The sequence below is a fragment of the Nannobrachium achirus genome, assembly GCF_963921795.1.
Source record: "Nannobrachium achirus genome assembly, chromosome: 16".
NCBI classification, from domain to species: domain Eukaryota; kingdom Metazoa; phylum Chordata; class Actinopteri; order Myctophiformes; family Myctophidae; genus Nannobrachium; species Nannobrachium achirus.
This window is the reverse complement of record NC_137823.1, coordinates 54975858-54999891: the sequence shown is the minus strand read 5'-3', so window position 1 is coordinate 54999891 and position 24034 is coordinate 54975858. Positions and strand designations below refer to the sequence as shown.

At 43.1% G+C, this 24034-nt stretch overlaps 1 protein-coding gene across 2 annotated transcripts in view; it reads left to right on the top strand.

The window, feature by feature from the left end:
* cdc42bpab (CDC42 binding protein kinase alpha (DMPK-like) b) overlaps positions 1 to 24034 on the top strand; it is a 151528-nt gene that overhangs the window by 47287 nt on the left and 80207 nt on the right. For both annotated transcript variants that reach the window (XM_080744008.1, XM_080744007.1), the window contains exons 3-5: positions 9335 to 9418; positions 11798 to 11893; positions 14467 to 14615. In XM_080744008.1, coding sequence (XP_080600134.1) covers positions 9335 to 9418; positions 11798 to 11893; positions 14467 to 14615 — 329 coding nt within the window. The remainder of the gene's footprint in view (positions 1 to 9334; positions 9419 to 11797; positions 11894 to 14466; positions 14616 to 24034) is intronic.

The window sequence follows — 24034 nt, the reverse complement described above, 5'->3', positions numbered from 1 at the left end:
GTAATGTCGTCATTTTGTGGAAAGGGTTCCGATAAAAATCGGGCGCAATGCCTGTGGTTGCTGAAGGTTATCTGCCCTACAATCTCCACTCCCAGAGCTGTAAATAAAGGAATCACGGCAAGGGAGAGAGACACAATCACAAAGGGACAGAAGGCAGGAAAAAGTGCAAGAGAGTGAGATAAAATTATACAGAGACTGACTGAGAATATGAACTAGAGGGAGATTCAAAATCTTTGACTACGATCCCTCTTTGACTGTAAATTGACTACCTGCTTTGTATCAGTGGTATTTTATTTATTTGTAATAGAGATGCTCCGATTGCGATTTTTGGGGCTGATACCGGTCACCGATCAACTAGAATCAGTATCTGCCGATACCGATATTCCCGTTCACAGCCTCAAATCAATAAATTCTTCTATTTATTGTGTTACTGTTGCAGCATTTATATATTTAATGATTCTTCTTACAAAACATTGACATTGTATATTAAGTATAAACATTAGGAGATTGCAGGCTGAGGTCCTTTAGTATCCAATTCAACTTGTAGGAGTTGAAGCTGAGGTTACATTCCGTCCCACAGATAAATATTGTGAAAATAGCTGTTCTAGCTTATAGATCGGCAAAGCCGATACTGATCAAAGCCGATAGAGGCATTATCGGCCGATCACGATCACTCACCGATCAATTGGCACATCTCTAATTTGTAACTTGTGTAACACACACTGGGTTCCACTGGTATATGCCTCCGTCTCTGAATGGGCCATGTCATGTGTGGTATGGCAAAGTCCCTGTGCCCTTTGAGCGAGCCAGCTGTGCCATTCATACGTAACTAATACGGTTAGTTTTGGGCAGCTTGAGACGCAACGTGATCATCACATGGGTCCATTATTCATTCACATGATAGGGACGACTTGACTGGTGCAATGTATGCCATTAGTAGGATGCTAGTATTCTAATTGAATGATGATAGATCCACAGTAGGCAACTGTCTTGAGCGTCGCGATCAGTTTCTTTCACTCATGCTAGCATTCCAGAGTCATGAAGTGTTGCTCTTTTATAGTGTGGCTGTAGCAGCGGCGCCCAGTTGACCTCGTATCGGATCAACGAAAACAGAGAATAGATACTTTCTTTTGGAAGGTCCTGTGAAGATTAGAGACCCAGCTGTATGACTGCATGCAGTCCCCTTTGTGAGGCTTTGACAAGACTGCACATGCACTAGGGCTGGGCAATTAACAGAAAATATATCACAACCAATATTTAGAACCAAGAATTCACTTAAAACAGAATAATAGAGAAACACGTTTTTTTTTAATCGTTTTTTTTTATCGTTTTCTTATATCAACGAATAATCAACTAAATTCATTCGTCTGATTAACCACAAAACCTTGTTGAACATTGGAGTACAAAATAACAAATATAGCTGTTGTGACACATTCTGAGCTTGTAGATCTGCTATTTTCACTATAATGTATTCACTGCCCCAGTAAAATAATACAACCACTGCCGCCATTTTTTCGTACCTTTTCAAGTAGTCACAGAATATTTATCTCCAGTACGATCGATCCCCTGGTCGTTGGTAAAGAGGGAGGTTATCTCTGTGCTTCCGCAAAGAAATAAAGCGAGTCATTTCAACCATTGGTTCTCTAGTTATGGGCCGGTGAATACAGCGTTTCTCACCCAAACTTGCAATATGAACACAGGAGCCAAGTTACAGGCATTTCCGCTTTTCTTTTTAACAGGAAACAGACGGGGATCTCCTGTTGCGATGACGTCATTTCCTATTTCCCTGTGGGACTGTAACTGGATTAGCTCTTCGCTAACTTGTGAAAAGAAATCGCACAGATCGGAATTCATTTGCAAGTGTGATTTGAGATGCGTTTGGTTGTTTAAATTGTGGTCAAAATATTTTCCCAAATATGGATATGACTGACGTCTGACATCACAGATGTCTTTTGTTATAGACCACATGACTCGCACAATATTTCCATATATGGGCATTCCAAGGAATATTGATGACATCAGGGATCTCCATATATGGGCATACAAGGGACAAGGACGGAATGTGATGTGATGTCACAATGTGATGTCACAACAATGTGATTTCATAGGTCAGCTATAGACATATATGGATATCAGGGATCTCCATATGTGGGCATACAAGAGACAAGGACGGAATGTGATGTCATGATGTGATGTCACAACAGGTCAGCAGCTACAGTATAGACATTGAGGCGTTACGAAGATAAGGACAAGATGTGACGTTTTTTATAGTTAACTGTGACCTACGGTCGCAACAAGTTAGTTGAGGCACAAGTTTGAAATGATGGTGATATTGATTTGAAGTCATATCGCCAAGCCCGAATGTATAGATGGTAGCCGGGGAGCCACTGGGCCAAAATGAGAGAGGACCTGTGATGTCATGACATACTCCAAATTTTTGTTTGTCCTATCAATTTGATCAATAAGGTACACATAATGAGAGGCCTGCTCTGCCGGAAATCCTGCGAAAAAAAGTTTCCCATTGACTTCACTATACTGGAAAAAAACACACCAAAAAAAGTAGCATGTGAGGGGTCAAACTAAGGGTTCTTCATGATTCTGAATCCATTGCAAGCATTTGTTTTGCATGAAAAACATTCCTTGGGCTAGATTTCAGCCTCTCAAACCTGTGAAAAGTGATGAGTCATCACTTTTCACCGTTATTTTGGTCCGTTTTCTAGCCCAAGGAATGTTTTTCATGCAAAACAAATGCTTGCAATGGATTCAGAATCATCAAGAATCCCTAGTTTGACCCCTCACATGCTACTTAAAGCATATTTTTTTGGTGTGTTTCTTTCCTTTATATTGAAGTCGATGGAGTGAATATACAAATGGCCATAACTTTTTTTCGCAGGATTTCCGGCAGAGCAGGCCTCTCATTCTGTGGACCTTGATGACCAAATTAATAGAAAAAACAAAAATTAAAAGTATGTCATGACATCACAGGTAACATCCTATTCTTTGAGCTTTTGGGCCTGTGGCTCCCCGGCTATGGGGAAAGAGAAGGAGAGATGGAACAAAACTAAAAGACAGAAAAGAGACTGATGGAGACTTTGAGTAAAGAAAAATCCTTTCAGATAGACAAGAGAGACATAGATACAGAGAGAGAGAGCAACATGTTTAGGTATCCTGCCTAACCTCGCCTCACCAGGCTTTCTGGTGGAAAGCCTGGTGATCGTTTACAACGGGCGGTTTGATCCGGTCTAGGCGGAAACCACAAGCAGAAGAAGCAGCGTCGCTTTGTTTTGTTTCCCCCCCATTTGTTTCCCCAATCCCTATTAAAATGCTCGAGTAGCCTAGTGTAGTCTTGCCAGTCGCTATGAGTTGGACTAAAAGATGCATATACCAAACAAAATTTCCAAAAGCAAAACGACGCCGCATCAAGGGGTTTATTAGGTAGGCCCTAAAAGTATGTCCTTGAGTGCAGGGGGAATATTTTGGGTTAAAACTGTTTCCGGTTTGATAGTTCCGGCCAAAAGTGTAGTCCGTCTAGGACTACAACATGACGTAAAGTGGTTTCCGCTCCCAACCGGATCAAACCCCAAAAAGTGAAGGGACCCTAGGCTACATCCTGCCATTGTCAGCAGCAGGGAGAAAAATGGCGTTGGTTGGTGATGCAGCAGAGATCTCCTGATGAATGTTGTTAATTGGTTTCTTCTCCTGCTTCAGTATGGAGCAGTACAGGGCTGTTGCATTATGGGAACTCACACATCAGTAGTTACTGCTTTGCCTTAACCACATGAACCCTAGCAATCCCTATTTTGAGGTTGTCGCGTTGTGAGCTTGGAGATTGTCTATTTTCAGCAAAGAGATTTGGTGATACTTAAGCCCTTTGCACACAGGCGCGTTTAACCGCACGGATAAAACGGACAATATAATTTTTTGAAAAGAAAAGTGATTCTCTACGACCTCATGCACACCGGCTCCGAATTAGCCGTGCGACGAGTGGCTGCCGCCGTGCGTTTTTTTCTCGATCGAACTCAGTTCGATTCGTGCGTCTTGTCGCATGCGGTAAAAAACTCCTCACTCCTTTTATGACTCCTTTTTGGATCCGCAGCGCCGATTCCGCACAGCCTTGCACACCAAATCCAATGCGTTTTATTCATGCCGCAAACGAAAAAAACAGATCTTTATATTGCCCATGTTTGGCAAATCTGTCATGTCTGCTGGCCACTTTGGGAGGTTGCCAACGTGTGCTCTGCTCTGCTCAGTCAGTCTTTCCTCTCCAGCAAGCCATTTTAGCAGTGAAGGAATATTAGATTGGCTGGTCTAACTAAATGAACCTAGCGTCTCCATTCTGGTCATGTCATCATAATAGGCGAACATTCAGTGAAATTAGGCAAACAGTCTGAGAAAATTTCCGATCTGCAACCCCACAACCCTTGGTGATGCATTGTGAACTTGTAGACTGGCTATTTTCGGTGAGGAGGGACCAGCTTAGATAATACAAGAACATATGTCCCTTGGGGACCCCGTTCAATGAAGTCTGGGTTTAAATGTTTAATTAATTAAACTACTAGCCCCTGTGGCTGAATGACTAAATAACGCCACAACCCACCCTCCAAGTGTTAGCTCGCTGACCTATTTCAAAAACAGATTTTATTTACATTGGAAACACTCAGTTGACAAATTGTGACCGAAAAACTCGATGGACTTTGACATGGGGAAAATGGAGCGTCATGAATTAGCCGCATCTTGACTATATCATATGAACAACTCTAGGTTGCCTTGTTCATTCATATGTATTTGGTCATTCTCGTTTCTCACGATGCAATAGTATCACGATACTTGGGTCACGATGCAATAGTATCACGATATATTGCAAATCTTTGCGATACGATACTATTGCGATACTATTGCAATATATCAGCTTTCAAAGCTGAAGACGCTGCTCTAATGTTGTTGTTTTCATCGTTCGCAGCCATTTTCTCGAGAGACCTCACTCACTGAACCGTGGGAAGGGGAAGTAGCCACTATAGTACAGCGACATCTAAAGGCAGCGAGTGTCAGGACCGGACTTCTACCATTGGTTCCTATGCATGGGAACTTATTTTATTTTCCTCAAAGTATTGCGATACTACAGCCTGAAGTATCGATAAAGTATTGGCAAATAAACTATCGCGATGTATTGCCATATCGATTATATTGCCCAACCCTAATTCTTGTCAACCAACCCTTGTCGATAGGGTCTATAAATGAACCTTCAGTCTGGTCACGAAAACCAGCAAACGAGGTCGGAAACGAGGAAGAGTAGAGGAAGAATGGAGTGCAGAAAGGGGAGATGGAGAAAGGGACAAAAACACAAAGTTGTTGCCAAGAACAGTGTGCTCCACCTCTTGTCTCTCCTCTCTCTCTCTCTCTCTCTCTCTCTCTCTCTCTCTCTCTCTCTCTCTCTCTCTCTCTCTCTCTCTCTGCCCCTGTTCCTCTCCTCCTCTCCTCCTCCTCCTCAGAGTGATCGCTGGGGGAAATCCAAACAGTGGAGGAATGTTATCATTGTATTGCATTAGCTGCATTCCCTGGCTCATTTAATAGACTGCAGGCTCCCCCTCTTGTACGGACCACTCGCTTGTTTTCACTACTTGACAGAGAGAGATAGAGAGACAGTGTTTACATATTTCCATGTGTGTCTGCATACTTGTGCATACTGTGTGTGTGTGTGTGTGTGTGTGTTTGTGTGTTTGCGATTACAACTGGGTTTTGTATGAGCATATGTACAGTATAATGCCTGCAAATGTCAGCGTGTGTGTGTGTCTATGTGAGAGAGAGAGCTCCTCTCTTCTTAGTCATAAGTTCATAACCCTGACTTCCTTGATGGTGGGTCATGGCCTAGTACAGGGTTCCCCAATAGGCGGCCCGTGGGCCATTTGCGGCCCGCGGGGGGGGCTACTGTCTGGCCCACACCAACCCCAGTAATAATGGTGGTATAAGAGCAGCAACAACACTGTTATATCGTCGTTGTCGGGGGGAAACCTTGTGTCTCCAAATTTGTATGTTCTTTCCCAAAGTAAAGCCCTGCTTCATCATACAAGGCCGTCGCACAAAAGTAGTGAAAACAGCCGATCTGATGCGAGGCGTTGTGTGCTTGTAGATCGGCTGTTTTCACTAGTTTAAATAATTTTTAAAATGATTGCAAAACGAACGGTTTTGGACATACAAGATATTCACCGACAACGACGATATCTGAACTGTCGCTGGAGTAGCGGGAACGCCACCGTCCGTCGCCCCCTGCAATGTTGATAGTTACCTACTCCTCCCACGGGGGAAATTCGGGTATCGCAGCCCAACCCAGCTGCTTTTTTTTCAGCTTAACCCAGCTGAACCCTTATGAGGCAGCCCACAAGGAGCGCAAGGGGGGGAGCAGTGATAGCTGGAGCGGGGGATCGTACCTGCGACCTCTGGGGTCTCCGGAGTCCTAGGTATGGACACTAACCACTCAGCCATCACTGCTCTAATGTTGTGGCCCTTGGCTTGGTACCCTAGACATGATTCAGCCCTTGGGGAAAACTAATTGGGGAACCCTGGCCTAGTAGGTCATCCTTGCGTGATCCTTTCTCAGCAGTTCATCGGTGATCAGTGAAAGTCACCGTTGACTGTTCCTCTTAGTTGTAAAAACCTCTTTGCAGTAGGGATGGGACGATTGCTTATCGTGATAAAAAACACTCACGATAATCGTATCGTGGAGATTACATTTATCGTGATATCGTCCTCTGTCATGCACTGGGATCAATTTATCCTTTACTTGCCGAGCTGCATATCCAGTACGATTTAAACCCTCTATTGGTAAAACATACTTATAATATACATACTTTATACAGTCTTTTTTTCACTCTCTACCAAATCTCTTTGCCAAAAAATAGCTGATCTACAAGCTTGTAGATCAGCTATTTTTTGGCAAATGTTCTGCCCCAGGATAATGGATTTTAATTATCACGATAATATCGTAAATCGCAATTTCTTTGGTCACAATAATCGTGATATGAAACTTTCATATCGTCCCATCCCTACTTTGCAGTCGCTGCTGCCAACAAGTGTGCTGCCTACAAAGGAGACAAATCTGATCCGTTCTTTTCCATAAACAAATGGCATGAAGAACATTTAGCAAAATCCATATTGGTTAAAAAAGAAAAAAGAAAGGGCCTGGATGCATCAACCCCACATACAGTAACTGTGTACAGTATGAATATGCCCTCAGGCCTCCCACGTTGTTTTAAAAAGACCACAGCAGCACATTTCATGCTCTCACCCCAACAAAAAGGTTCTCTCTGGTTCCTAAAGGGGTTCCATATGGGAATGTTGTTCCATCATGTGTTTGTACTGTATATTATATGCGAGTCAGGACACCAAGAAGGGAATTGTAGCATGGATCCATCTGACACGAATGCCCAGCTGTGTGTGCGTGTGCGTGTGTGTGTGTGTGTGTGCGTGTGCGTGTGCGTGTGCGTGCGTGTGTGTGTGTGCGTGTGCGTGTGTGTGCACTCTCGGGCAGAAACCTTGTATCTCCAAGTTAAGATAAGAAAACTTTATTGTCCATCAAATTTTGCATAAAATGGAAATTTGTCTTTGGCACACAGGCATTCAGTCAGTATACAACAACAGTGATGTCATTACGTGCGCATCCCGCATCAAAAACTCATTCAAGTCGCCCAGGGACTCATGTCATGGTCCTGGGGTATTTTCACTAGTGGTTCTCAAAGTGGGGTCCTGGGTTCTTGAGGGAGTTCCAGGGGGTCCCCAGATAAATGATAGTTAGGAACCAAATAGAACTTTATGGGTCTGTAACTCGGTGAACAAATGGAACCAAATGGACCTGTTCCATTTGTACTCTAGTATTTTAACATTTAATATAAATTGGGGTCCCAGTGATATAAATATAATTAAATGGGTGTCTGTAGCCTAGTTCTAAGTTCAAACATTAGCCAAATTGTAAAATAAATATAAGAAATAGGCAAACATTTTGAAAATAGCCGATCTACAAGCTCACATCGCTCGAAAACATTGTATTGAGGACTCATAAAACTTTTCTGGGACCCATTTGAATGACCACCTGTGGGTCCCGGGACCCATTACATTGAAAACCTATCAATAAAACATACATAAAATACACAATGCATTAAAACGATATAAAATGCATCCCATGACATGGCAACATTGCAACAGTGATCAAGGGCTGTGGGGGTTGGAACTATTCAAACATTTTCTTATTTAAAATGTCCACTGCCATTGGCACAAATGATGACCCTTCTTCTTTGCCAGAGGTACTCTAAGCCTCCTGCCCGATGGTAACAGCTCATATGAGTTTTAAATGTGTATGTTTTGTTTGCCAAGTAAAGCCCTGCTTCATCAGACAAGGCTGTCGCACAAAAGTATTTCTTTTGGACATACAAGGTTTCCACCCGACAACGACATTATGTGTTTGTGCATGCACGCTCGTGTGTGTGTGTGTGTGTGTGTGTGTGTGTGTGTGTGTGTGTGTGTGTGTGTGTGTGTGTGTGTGTGTGTGTGTGTGTGTGTGTGTGTGTGTGTGTGTGTGTGTGTGTGTGTGTGTGTGTGTGTGTGTGTGTGTGTGTGTGTGTGGTGTAAGAGGATCCAGGTGGTGCGTGTCAGTCAGCCTTCGGGGTCGACACCTCGGTGTCCAAGGTCACTTCCTGTCCCTCCTTTCCCCTTCCTCTCTCGTCTGCCTCCTCCTCTCCTCCTCCTCCTGTACTCCTGTACTATGACTCCCTTTCATCTCCCATCCTCTCTGCTCTCCTCCTGTTCCCTCTCCTCTCTACCAGTAACATCAACGACATGTGTGCTCACTGTTTATTATGTGTACATACAGTATGTGCGTATATCGGTTATGTTGCAGTACCGTTCTGCAATGCCAATTGAATTTACCTTATGGGATCAATAATCTATTTATCTATTCATCTGTCAGTCTGGCTCTGCCTCTCTCCTTCCCTCCCTCTCTCTCTCTCTCTCTCTGTAAAAAAATAACGGAGTACATACAAACTGTACATGAAACATACATGAAAACTGTCCCACCCCTTCAAATTGTACATATTTCATTTTGATTGTATTATATTGATTGATTGTATTGTACTGTGTACACTTGTGCTTTGGCAATGTAAACGTATGTTTTATCATGCCAATAAAGCCCTTTGAATTGAATTGAATTGAATTGAATTGAGAGTGAGAGAGAGAGAGCTCCTGAGAGAGAGAGAGGGCATATTTTATGAGAGGCATATACCATGATATATTATTATATTATATTATATATTATTAAACTCTTGTTTCTGTCTGTGTATTTCTCCAGGTTGCAGTGGTGAGGGTAAAGAATGCAGACAAGGTGTTCGCCATGAAGATTCTCAACAAATGGGAGATGTTGAAGAGAGCAGAGGTGAGACTCTCCAAACATACTGCTACTGTATACATACAGTACAGTATATACAGTAGTGGTGTTTAACCTACATTAAGACATTTTAGACAGAAATATCTTAACCACTCAAAAACCCATTTTATATTTTGGCTGTCCTCAAATAGCCGATCTACAAGCTCACAACAAGTTGCCATGCGATGTGAGCTTGTGAACGTGCGATTTCCGTTATGACATGCCCAACATCGGGACTCCAGGGTTTAATGTGATTTAAAAAAAGCGGTCTCTTTTAAACGTACGGTTTAAAAGGTTGACAAGCTCTTATATGATTTGGTGCCATGGAGGGACATGTGGGCCCCATGCGCGCTCCCTTAACCCAACCGCTGGGTCACATGCAGTGTGTGACACATGTCATTGTTGGCCTCTCTAATGCGTGTTTTTCTCATTGACCTCTCCGTGACAGTCGGTAAGACATTCCTATTGGTCCCCTGGGTCTTCCATCTTCATGCCTCATATCTCATTGGGCAGAACTACCCATACACTCTGTGTGTGTGTGTGTGTGTGTGTGTGTGTGTGTGTGTGTGTGTGTGTGTGTGTGTGTGTGTGTGTGTGTGTGTGTGTGTGTGTGTGTGTGTGTGTGTGTGTGTGTGTGTGAGCCTGGACATGGGAAACAACAGAACAAAAAGCAAAGCTAAAAAAAAAGCAAAACTAACCATGTGCCCTTTGGTGGAGGTTTACTGCGTGTTTATGCAACATTAGCAGATATTATCATGCTTGTTTTTATTAACGGAATGTCCGTTAATCCCCTGGAGGGTCTTATGTTTGATTTACTCTTTGCAGTGGGTGGGAGCCTTTAGACTTGTACTATGTGTAACCTGGGTGCATATTTCACATTAAATCCATTCAAAGTGGAGCTTTATAGCTGATATCATCTGCTACATTCCTGTATTGTGGCTGAATATTATACTTTAAACCTGGCATCCCTATTTTGGGCAAAAGTTTCAAACATTTACTAAAAAAAAGCAGAAAGCAAAAAGAAATAACTGATCATCTGCAAGCTCATGGCGTGTTGCGATGTGTATCTCTGGATTGGCCATTTTTGAGTGACAGTCGGCCTTGAAATATGACTTAAGTGATTTAAAAAAATCTTTCAAAAGATTTCAAAAAGTCTCACATTGCCCCTACACCAGAGGTTCAACATTTTTTGGCTCAGGTCACCTTTTTCATCCACGGCACCCCTGAATTATATTGATACTAGCACCTTACATTCATGTCATGGTACGTAAATATGAAAATCTTTCCACCTAAGATCCAGTATGTCAAACAAGGAAAACTTGAGAGAATATCTGTTTCCATTAGGACAGATTGAAAATAACTTTATACTTGACGTTTAACCACTTGAACCCCATCATCTCTATCCTAGGGGTGGACTTGCGTCACAGGAACCCACTTTGCGAACCCCTGCTCTACACTGTCTATGACAGGGGTCTTCAACAGGGGGTCCCCAGAGTTACTACAGGGGGTCCTCCAAATCTTTGAGTCTCCTTTTTTATATTAACCATTTGAACCCTAGTGTCCATATTCTGAGAACTTTAGCCAAAAATAGCAGATCTACAAACTAGCGCAAGGCGTTGTGAGCTTGTAGATTATGTAGATCGGCTATTTTTGGCAAAGAGCTTTGGTGTAGAGGGGAAATGGAGCAGATTAAGTACAGAGTGAAAGGTCAAGTTTATTAAGTATTGACAGTTCAAGTGGTGAAATATCTGAAAACACAAATTGACATCCAAAATACTCTGATGATTGTGCTGTCAAACAATGAAACTATATGGAATCTATGAACAGGTTGTGGGGGTACCTGCTTCATCTCTCTCTCAACTAAGGGGTCCCTGGCCTGAAAACATTGAAGACCCCTGATCTATGACTTTCCCTGGTCCTGCATGTTGTCATGTAGGGCTGTCACGATATGACATTTTACATGACGATTAATTGTCACTCAAATAATTGGCGATTAACGATTTAATTGTGTTTTTGTTGTTGATAATTACATTTCTGTTTGGCTTTTAGGTTTTGAAGTTGTACATGGTAGATATGACACATAACCTAAATATACAAAGAAATTACTGACATATTTGACAACTTACTACTTATAAAATAACTTTGATAGCGGAAATAGCCGATCTACAAGCTCACAACGCGTCGCGATGCGACGCGTTGTGAGCTTGTAGATCTGCTATTTCCACTATTTCGGAAATTTTTCAACATTCACGATTATGACGATTATGACAAAATAATTGCGATAATGTCAAATAATCACGTTTAGACGATTATGTAATAATTGTGACAGCCCTATTGTCATGGATACATCACGTTGTAAAGCGTGACATTTGTTCTGTCTCTCTTCAGACGGCGTGTTTTCGGGAGGAAAGGGACGTGCTGGTGAACGGCGACAGCCAGTGGATAACCACCCTCCACTATGCCTTCCAGGATGACAACAACCTGGTGAGTCGTTATGTCCATTAATTCATCCCCACGCACATTTGTGTCGTCACTGCTGTTGTTTCCTACTGACTCGCTTGCCAGTGAGGAGCCCCCACCGGGAGGACGTAGGCCTCCTTTGTGCTAGTGTGTTTCACAAAACACAGATTAGGACATGGCCTGACAACATTTTTCAGTCGAGATGATTGGATGATTTCATCCATGTGGACTACCATGTACTGTATCAACCTTCGTTGGCCCCACGGGTAGCCCTCGAGACATTGGATTTATTCTGGTCACCAACATTTTCAACATGGTCACCAACAAGAGAATGTAGAAATAAGTTAAGAAACACACTTCCATTTGCGCTTGAATAGGAGTGAAACTAGATATTTTTGTGCACCGTTCAATTACAATTATTTTACGTTGATTCATTGATGTAAATACAACAAGCTTCTCGTTATTTGACTAATCAAAAGGTAATTGATGGAATAATCGTTGAGAAGATAATCGATAGTTGCGGCCCTACATGTGAGCATGATTGTCAAAGCATCAAACTTCTCCATTATGTCCATCAGCCATCATCAGTGACTCATGTTTCCCCAGCCACTTTTCATTATCCAGCTATGTTTGTAGAACGCACTTGGTTACCTGCCAAAGTGTCTGGTTCACAAACCCACCAGTCACACATGGCTGGGCTTGTGTGAGCACGTGTACATTATGTGTCATTGTCTGTGCACCCTGACTTTATGGTCAAATGACCCCCCCGGCCTTTACACTTAATGTTCTGGAAATAACTGCCCCTGCCTGAGATTGGTCCGCTTTTCTGCTTAATATTAAGATTGTGGTAAAGATATAGTGGTTATGCCAGCATATTAAACAGCTATATTTAGACCTTCATTCCTTAATACAAGGTACACTGAAGAGTAACGTTGCACTAAAGTGGGCAACAGAAGAGAATGATTTATATTTGTTTTTAAGAAAGTGTTAAATAGCTCTATGTTTCGATATCAATCATTGCCATAGAGTGCTTGTTCAGTAGCAAGGATCTCCCCATCTCACTCCAGCTCTTTATTAAACAGAAAATACATTTTCAGGTTGGGATGCAAATGTCATCCAATCAGGAGATAGAACCCATACAGGATACAGGTTAAACGGATACTATATTTGAAGCGGAGACAGGGAGACCCTGTTACTGAACAAAAACTCTGTAGCAATGATTACTATCAGAGTATCGAGAAGAGAGAAAAAGAAAAAGGAGTTTTCTTTGTACAAAAACAATAATCACTTAACATTCCCATTGATAATGGCAAACAGCCATTGACCACCAATGCATGAATTCCCAGCCTGCTGATTGGCCGATAGCCACGCTGCTGTCCTACGACAGTCTTCATTGGCTGATATGGCCGTCCATCTCTTGACTGACTGCGGAGCCAGCCAGTATGCACTCCCTGACCTTGGGTTCAAATGCCAGGACTGCCCGTCATTCCATTCTCTGCATTCTCACAACAAATGCTCTTAGCTGGACACTCCCCAGCCTGCTATTTTTAGGGAACCCCTAAAAGTGAAGAAAAGAAAAACCAGACTCATTTTAGGCATTCGTAGCCAGAATGCCCCTCAATGTTAATGATACTGTGAGAAAATAGGGAGAGGAGGATGGAAAAAGAGCGAGGGATCAGAAAACGGCATACTTAGTCAAAATTATGGGCATTTTCTGCAAATAGATAATTATTTGATTTATCTGTGGAATGTGATACTGTATAAAGCCTAATTTATAGTAAGTGGTACGGTACCACAGTGTCTCGTTGAAAATAGCCGATCAACAAGCTCGTATTGCGTCATGTTGTGAGCTTGTAGAACAGCTTGCAATGGATCATCTCGACCATTTTTTTCTTGCTCTCTCTCAAATAAGAAACAGATGACGTAATGCTACCACTGTTAATTACTGCAACTACTACACAGTGAAGGGGTTCATTCAACGCTCACCCTTACGGGACCATCTAAATCCCTGGTTCCCAAACAGTGGGTCAGGACCCATTTTTTTCCTACTTGTGTGCTTGTAGATCTGCTATTTTCACTAGTTTGGGTCCCGGGCAAATGTCTAATCTCTTTTGGGTCTCGACCTGAAAGGTTTGGGAAACGGTGAACTAAATCACCACTCAGGAATTTGGTGTGTGTTCTAAATATCTGTTGATATTATTTTTTTTTTACAATGAACTGTGCTGTACTTGGGGCGGTCACGAACTCACGATTACGAAATTTTACATGACGATTAATTGTCACTCAAATAACTTCGATTTAATTGTATTTTTAGTGTTGACAATTACATTTCTGTTTGGCTTTTAGGCTTTGAAGTTGCACATGGCAGATATAACACGTAACCTAAATACACAATGAAATTACTGACATATTTGACAACTTTATACTTTGATATGCGAGGCTACATGAACATTCTTCAACATGGGAATACCGGTAAGTGCGTCTATGTCAAATAATTGACAATTATGTCATAATTGTGTGACAGCCCTAGCTGTACTAGTATGGAGATTTTTTTTTTTTTTTTAACGTGTCCTGTCTGTTCGCTCCTCTCTCACCAGTACCTGGTGATGGACTACTACGTAGGTGGGGACCTGTTGACGCTGCTCAGTAAGTTCGAGGACCGTCTGCCGGAGGAGATGGCCAGGTTCTACCTGGCCGAGATGGTGCTGGCCATCGACTCGGTTCACCAGCTGCACTACGTCCACAGGTGAGGACTTTGTGTGTGTGTGGTGTGTGTGAATGCTATCCTTGATTAGGCATGGGAATCATTCATGTGTTCGTCGTGGGTCTTTTGGGCTGTGTGTGTGTGTGTGTGTCTGTGTCTGTGTGTGTGTGAGTGTGTTTGTGTTTGTCCGGAGCTAATCTTGCAAGCCACTGGATGGATCAAGTAGGCCAACCTAGTAGCTCCTTTTTTCCACAATTAAATTCAACTAGCCCTTACCCGTTCAAAGTTATGAGCTCCAAAATGATGTGCAGTGTGTGGGTTATGGGATGTGCACTGTGCACACAGTATATGAGGGATGGAAAGTAACTTTAACTGGTGCTTGCATGATGTAGGAGCATCAATGTAAGAAACCCGTTTCCTTTAATGGCTACAGAGATACTGTCCCCCCCCCCCCAGCCCGCCCGCCCACCCGCCCACCCGCCTGCACACACACCCGCCCGCCCGCCTGCACACACACACACACACACACTCCCCCCGTGTGTGTGTGTGTGTGTGTGTGTGTGTGTGTGTGTGTGTTTGTGTGTGATTGTGCATGGCCTGAACAACAGCGCCCCTCCCTTAACATGTGTGGTCACAAAAGGTACTGTAGTCTAAATAGATATAGATACACCATAAAATGCAAATATACAGCATACGATTTGCGAAAGTGACAAACGGGCTTCACAGTTATGTCAGGTGTGTTCATATGCTTATGGTGATGCGATTTCAGATCAATTGCTCCAGCCACTGATGAGAAACGCTGTTTCATACATACAGACACTCACTCAGACATTTGCAAAATTATAGTATTGATGGTAAATGTTCTCCTTTAATTGAAACAGGTTTCGATCCCCATCCCTACATTTCATACTTTATATTCTACTAAGCCATCAAGGAATTCTCTTGTCATCAAAACCTGTTCATCAGGGTTCTCTCCTCAGTGGCTTGACCAATTGATCTGAACTCGCACACAGGCGTTGACTATTAGCATATGCACACACCTGTGACGCCTGTTTTTCACTTTCCCAAAATGTAAGCTGTTTATTTGCGTTTTTGTGTAACATGGTAAACTGCATTCAGGCTATGGGATGCTTGCGATCTGTCATCGCCATGGTTACAGCGCTGCAAGCTATGGGATACCAAACTGCGCATGTGTAGAGTTTCTGTTGCCGACCGTTGCCCATTCACAGAAACACAGAACGCCTGTGACAACAGGCTGAGCACAGACCTGGCTCACAGCTGAGCTACAAAGTCGTAAAGGTTGTTGATGACATTCATTTGGAGGCCGTGTCCACACACACACACAGCCTTTTATGAGTGGAGGGCCACTAATATCATTTTCCATAACACTCACTCGCACATTGACACGTGCACGGTTCCAATCCACATTGTGTTAGCTCTTGATGCTAATAACATTAGCGTGTGCATTATGTTTACTCATTCGTGGAGCAGAGCATCGCCTAATGTACGATCTCACCGCTGGTAACAAACTACATTCTTTCAACTACTTCCACATTGAGAAAGAGGCGTACAGCCAGACGGCTGGGACACAAACCTCTCTCTGTAGGAGGATCTACTGTGTGTGCGTGTGTGTGTGTTTAACTGTCAGCGAGTCAAGAGAGAAGGATGCAAGATCACAACAAACGTTGTCTCCCAAAGCTTAACTATAAGCATACAGGCTACTGTGTATATACCAAAGTCTGCAAAAACGTTTGACTGATGTGCACCTCCCCGGGTATGGGGACTAGTCATAGCAAATTTATGAAGGCATTTCTGCGTTCTTACTTAGTTTCTGTCTTCTTGGTCAGCAGCACCCCACCTCCCCTTTCTGCTTACAAACAAAAGTCCTCCTCTGAAGCTCCCCAAGCCTGCTCCCAATTAACACACTCCAAACTCACTCTCACTCACTTTTATGAACGGCAAACAAACAAGCCACCTAAAAGCCAAGCTTCAGAGCCCCCAAAGGGGACCTCAAAGCTGCCGCCTCCACCAACATACAGTATAATATACTTTATGTTGGCGGAGACAGCAGCTCTGTATGTATATACTGAGTACGTACATACAGGAAGAAGATAGTTTTCAACCAATAAGAGATGCCCTCAGGGGCTCGTGGGACAGCTGGCGCCGGTGGGGGGAAGAGGGGGGCGGCTGCGGGTGCCGCCGCCGTTTCTAACTGACACAGGAAGTGGATTTTCAACAGACAGGAAGTGGTCCCGTCGGTTCATTAACATAATGATAGCATCGCTGTTGGCAAATGGGTTCGTGGCGGTAGCAGAAAAAAGGGGGGTTGGGGGGGTGTAGTTGATGGTGAGATGGAGTGAGTAGAGCAAAGGCAGGGTGAGAAGATGGGAAGGAGAGAGACTGAGTCACAAAAAGGAAAGCGGGACTGACTGCATAATGCTTGTTTTATATGTTGCGCAATACAAGTAGCCAATCTACAAGCTCGCAGCACGTTTCGTCGCTATTTCCGCTGTTGGTTGTACGGCGACAAAGTACAGTGCATGGGGCTGGAGTGGTTAGGACTTGAGTTAGGTTTTGGGTGTGTCTGCAGCTGGATTGATCTCCCTTCCCACCAGAGATTCAGACAGAGAGAGAGAGAGAGAAAGAGAGAGAGAGACGGAGAGAGCGAGAGATATAGATATTTATAAACACCGAGGAGGACAGACAGACAGATATATACAGATATTTATGAAGAAAGAGAGAGAGTTAGTGAAGGAGGCAGCGAGCCACTAATTGCATGGTGATGTCTGAGGGTGGGGGTTGGCGGTGGAGGCGGCGGAGGAGTGGATGGATGGATGGAGAGAGAGAGAGAGGGAAAGAGGCATGAAGGGTGGTGGGAGGGGACAGTGTCGCTTCTCTCTTGAGGCCCCTCTGGGATGTTTTGGGACGGGTAATGACGGGGTTCCTTGGGAGGGGTGGAGGTGGTGGGGTGCTGTCACCTCCCCCCCCACTTCTTTTCCACTCCCCCAACCCCCTCTTACTCTTTCTCTCTCTCTCATGTGCACACACTAGGGGTGTAACGATACATTTTAACAACGATACGATGCGCATCACGATACATGGTTAACGATACGATACATGGACAATATTGGTTCATTCATGGCGATACGATACGATTCGATTCAATGATTTAAAATCGATCTAGTAACTATTTAGCAAATAAAATAAATCTGTGTAAAACATGTAAAAAAATCGTGTTATGGAAGTAAACGCTATGATTATCTAGCAAATACATGGACATACATACAAATACATGGACACATATATTTCAACACATATGGACAAACCTACTTTGACATGAACACAAGAGATTACACACATTTATCGATAGACCAAGAGTAGCTATATGGAATGGGAAGGTAATTAGACTCCTCTTTTTAATTTTCCCTCTTAAAATTGCCAAATACAAGGCACAAATACTTAAGTTTCCATACAACCAATTATTTGCATTGCAAAACTATTTGATACCGATTACCGCATTTTAAAACGGTACGATACAAAGCCAAACCGGTATGATATTTTGCTTTTGCACACGATATAGTAGATCATTGCAAATTAACCCATTTAGAACGGGTACACAGTATTGTGTATCATTATTTTATGCTTTAACTATTGAAAAATAGCAGATATACAAGCTCACAGTGGTGCCGCGCTGTGAGCTTGTAGATCTGCTATTTTTGAAAAATTGGGAAAATTAGAATTTTGACCCGATTCTATAAGTGTCTTTTGAATGCTTCTAAGGTTTTTTGAAAAACCTAAGTTTCTATGTCAGCCATCGTCAAAGAAAAGGTCCTTTTCACTTAGCTGGAGCTCAGTTAGTCTGTTCTTGAGACACTATTATGTCAGTGGTTCTCAAACATTTTCATGTGAAGGACGCCCAAAATGATATTTATTTGGCCACGGACCCCCATCTCAAAATATTTAGTTCAGGGACCACCCAGAAGCAAAATTTGAGTTACAAACGTTCGCTTTGAAAATATATTCAAAGATTTGCACACATGTGTTTTTCAAAAATAGCAGATCTACAAGCTCGCAGCGCGGCACTCGGTGCCGCGCTGTGAGCTTGTATATCTGCTATTTTTCACTGGTTAAAGCGTTCAATGATTCTAGGCCTAAACGGATTAAAATCGATTAATTTACTATATCGTTACACCCCTAGCACACACACACACACACACCCGTGAGAGATTGGCACGCTTGGTTTGCGGAGGGTGGAGACAGCCAGTCAGGTCCCCTGAGGAGGGTGTGTCCTGCTGGCTACTCTCCTCTGGTCGCTGGGTGTCTGTGACTCTGTGCATGTTCGCATGTGTTTGTGTGATGATGGTGATGTGTGTGTGCAGGGGCGTCACACCAAATTCTGGGCCCTGGGGGGTACAAGGATTCACTGCAGGGCCCCCCAGGAATGTTCTTCATAGGGGGAAGAGGGGGTTTAACCCATTTAGACTGGGAACGCATTATTAGGCATTGTCTTGTGCTTTAACTATTGAAAAATAACAGATATAGAAGCTCACAGAGAGCTTGTAGATCTGCTATTTTAGAAAAATAGTGAACATTTGTTTTTGAATATTTTTGACCCGAAGTGTCTTCTAAATCCTTCTAAAAGGTTTTATTAAAAACCTATGTTTCTATGTCAGTGGTGCTCAAACTTTTTCACGTGAAGGACCCCCCAAAATTACATGTATTTGGCCATGGACCCCCCATCTCAAAATATTTAATTCCATGGACCCCCCAGAAGCAAAATTTGTGTTACAAATGCTCGCTTAAAGAATACACATATTCAAAGATTTCCACAAATTGTCACGACTTAAAAATAAAAATAAAAATAGCAGATCTACTGTGAGCTTGTATATCTGCTATTTTTCAATAGCTAAAGTATAAAATAATGAAGGCCCCTCCACCTTGGGCCCTAGTAACTCAGTCCCACTTTTCCCCTCCTTGTGACGCTCCTGGATATGTGTGTGTGTGTGTGTGTGTGTGTGTGTGTGTGTGTGTGTGTGTGCGCGCTGTGTGCGTGTGTTGGGTGTGTTTCCAGTTAGTGCGAGTGAGAAAAGACAATGCATTAACCCCTCTAATTTGCAGGGCTGTTAGCCCTGTATTCACACATCACTTTCAATCATACCAAACAACACAACAACCCCGGTGCTTTTTAGGAAATACAAATGGACCTACTGTGGCGATGCGGCAGAGTGGTGGTGGCTTTTTACAGGCTTATTCTCCTGGGAGCCATATGTGTGTTTTCCATGGCTGTGGATGCCACTTGCTTGCTTATTCATTCGAGGCGCCCATTTTAATCATCCTGCGGCCGTCCCTCCGCGTCCCGGTCCAGATAAATTGCACAGAAGAAAACATCAAACAGACAGCTTGGTTCTTGAGTCACTGAAAGTACTTTATATACCTACAAGTATCTAAGAGTAAGAAATGGCTGTGGGCTGTGATGCAGCTGATGCCATTACAGTTTTTTTTTGCAAGGCACTCACTGAGGAGTTGACTTTAGAACTGTAACTTTTTATTTTGGAGCTGCAACTTAGAATTTAATTATTTTTTGTTAATGTTTTGTATTTTCTTTTCGCAAGTTTAGTATGTGAACTGTCACAGCTTGTCCGTATGTACAGTATGTATGTAACTCTGTCACGCCTGACACTGTGGTTCAATGGGTTTGTCGCTCTGACATCATGCTCTGACGTCACTGTGATGTCAGGGGAACCACTCTTAACAGAATGGGTTTGCCGCTTTGACATCATACTCTGGCTTCTCCATATATGGGTAGCTGGTCTGATATACATCACTGGGCAGATGGCCCTTTAGGGCGAGGTCGCATGTCGCCATGAGGCATCTTACTAGTTAGTATATTATTACATCAACAAATTGACAGAATTCTTTTAATTCATTATTATGATCTTTTGGATCACATGGTAGGTTCAGGATCTAGCGTGGACAGAACTATCTCTGTCTTTGTCTGGGATGGACAGAAGCCACTTCATTGATCTGTAATTGGCTGAATGAATGAATGAATGGAGCGGTCTGTCTGTGTTTGCCAGTTCAATGTGTGATGAGAGTAAAAATAGATTTTCATGAGCCTTTATCCATCGGCGGGACTTAACCCTAGCGGGGGGTTGGACATTCAGCGAAAATAGCAGCTGTGAGCTTGTAGATTGGCTATTCTCTGCAAAGATATTTAGGGGGAAAAAGGAGTGGGGCCTAGCATAGAGCCCTGGAGGACACCAGTCAACTAAGTAAGTAGTTGTTTAAGTGGTTAAAAGAACATACAAACTACACTTTTATGAATAGGACAGGATTCACAGACATTGGGGAGTTGTAAACATCACCCAGTCTCTGGCTTTTAGTCATTATTAGAGGTCAATGTTGAGGAGCTCCTGGGGTTTATTACAGGTCACCATTAGTCATCACTCTAAGTCACCACAGATAATATACCACCACAATATACAATATTATATAAATTACAAAGAGATAAAAGTTAACAGGCAAATGTTTTTTTTTTAATTAATCAGTTTCCAGTAAGAATCATAGAACATTGAGAAACATTTCACAGAAGGCATAATGTCATTGAAAGTGGCCAAAATGTTAAAGGAGCTATAGTCAACTTTTTCTTGAAAAACGGATGCTAAAATAAAAATAATGTTTAGAAAATATTTTATAAAAGAATAAGCTTCATACATGTGTTTCAATTCAAAAATAACCACAAAAAGCAAGAAAAATTTGACTAGCTCCTTTAATGTAAGATACAAGAAAAGTACACTCTCTCCAAATCGAGACTAATCCTGATTAAGGTTTGTAATCCCAACATCTGGCAAAATAGTCTGCTTTAATAATTTGTTGCCCAAATTTAAAACGTTGAAAAAACTGAATACTGCACACTAGGTGACCACTAACCAGTGAAATGGTCAACTTCAAAGATGTTAGAGAGGCTCCTAAGAGATTGACAGTCTGCAAAACCCTTATGACTTTTTAAAGTTATTTTTGGGAGGTATTTTAAGCCTTTATTTAATAGAGGAAAATGGAGGAAATGTGGAGAGAAAGTAGACAAATGGCATAGAGCAAATGGGTTGGCCGTTTGGGAATCGTACCGCAAACTCGCTGGTCAGGGCATTCTGCACCCATTGCAGTATGCACCCTAACCACTTGCTATCAGTAAGCCCAACCTTGTAAAAGCTCTCTCAAAATGACACAGCATATCCCTCTGTTTACTTTAATCTGTATTCATACAGCCAGCCTAATTTTATCCGGTATTTTCCGTTGTTGGGATCCTTTTTTTAATCCTTTTCCTGTTTATTTTGTGTTTTTGTGGCACCGTTGACCTCAACCAGCATGTCATGCTGTTTTGAAGAAAAAGGACTCTTTTTCAGTCCATTTGACACTGATAGAGCTGAAATGATTTCAAATAAAAGAATGAAAAAAGCCTCAGAGCTCGGGGGTCAAACTCCCCCCTCACCCTGTCCCGAGAGAGAGGGAGGGAGGGAGAGAGAGAGAGAGAGAGAGAGAGAGTGTGTGTTTGTTTAAGAGAAAGAAAAAAGAGACTAGAGCGGGCCAGAGGGAAAGACAAAAGAGTTTGTGTGCGTGCATGCGCAGTTCTATGTATTTGTGTGTGTGTGTGTGTGTGTGTGCGCGCGCGCGTGCATGCGCAGTTCTATGTATATGTGTGTGTGTGTGTGCGCGTGCATGCGCAGTTCTATGTATATATGTGTGTGTGTGTGTGTGTGCGCAATGCATTAATGGTCAGTGTTCTGCATTGGCCTCCCATAGGGGCCTGACAGACGTTTCAATAGTCTGACTCAGCATGGCTAAGCTCTGTGCTAGCACTGTGCTAGCCAGCACCACATCTGTCTGCCCTCAGAAGGGTGTGTGTGTGTGTGTGTGTGTGTGTGTGTGTGTGTGTGTGTGTGTGTGTGTGTGTGTGTGTGTGTGTGTGTGTGTGTGTGTGTGTGTGTGTGTGTGTGTGTGTGTGTGTGTGTGTGTGTGTGTGTGTGTGTGTGTGTGTGTGTGTGTGTGTGTGCAATCCGTGCATGCACGCGTTGGTGACTTGAGTGTTGTGTTTCAAAGAGAGTGATAGAAGTGGGGTATATTTCTATCTCGGTGGTGGGTATCTACAACAAGAGCATTATGTTAGAGGGAGAAACGTCATGTGTGACTGAGTGACGGATGGGCAGGTCTAGTGGACAGAGACAGAGAGGAGTGTATGACAGATGACATCTGTTCCACCTGGCTCTCACTATAGCCGTGTTTATATGTGCGTGTCCGTCCGTCCGTCCGTCCGTCCGTCCGTCAGATGGTGTATGCATTTTCCTATTGATTGGAGCCACATGTGTATTCTCTTATTGATCAGGCCCATGTGTGAGAGAGAGACACACGCACGCATGCGCTCGCACGCACACACGCACACACGCACACACACACACACACACACACACACACACACACACACACACACACACACACACACAGACACTGCATTTAATCTTGTCGTTTAACAAAGTGCTTAGATTACATTGTTTGCTAATCAACTACTGACTTGGATGGCAGCTTTATATATTAGCTAAGTGTGTTCCAAGTCGTTATAATGGGGTGTGTGTGTGTGTGTGTGTGTGTGTGTGTGTGTGTGTGTGTGTGTGTGTGTGTGTGTGTGTGTGTGTGTGTGTGTGTGTGTGTGTGTGTGTGTGTGTGTGTGTGTGTGTGTGTGTGTGTGTGTGTGTGTGTGTGTGTGTGTGAGAGAGACAGAGAGATTGTGTGTATTTATGTTGTATTAACACTAGACATAAGAAATCTTTTTATTTCATTTTATTATTTCCACCTCAAGGTCCCAATATCTCAACCACTGATGAAAGCATAATATTCTGGCTGGGTCCCACCACGTCACAAACACATGTTTATATTCTGACTGTCCTGTGCTGCCATGATGCTCAGTTGTCTTGTCCATCTATTTTTCAAGTGTCATCAAAGGCCATTGTGTTGGTGCGTTGGTGTCCAGATGGCCCTCACAGATGGACGCCATGGTCTTAGAGGAGATTATTACCCCCCTCTATTCTGGGCCCTGCGCGGCTCCTTAAGACAGCAGGAAGCCCCACTGTGTCAACAGTAGCTCAATTAGCCATGCTAACTAGCCCCACCGTAGCTTTATCTTAGCATTAGCATCCCTCGTGGATTTGGCGCTCGGCGTGTGTGTGTGTGCTGTGGAGCCATAATTGTGTGTGTGCACTGCAGGCCTCAAAGCGTGTTTTAGCTGGGGGCATTAACCTGGCTGCCCTGCCTGGCCACGGACACGTCATAACACAAGAGGCAGAGCCAAACAATGGATAGTATATCGGGAGAAAGGAAGATGATGTTTCAGGATTATGAAATGAGATAGGATGGAATGGGAATAGCGGGGAGGCAGAAACTTTCAGTCTGTTGTGTCCGAGAGAGAGAGA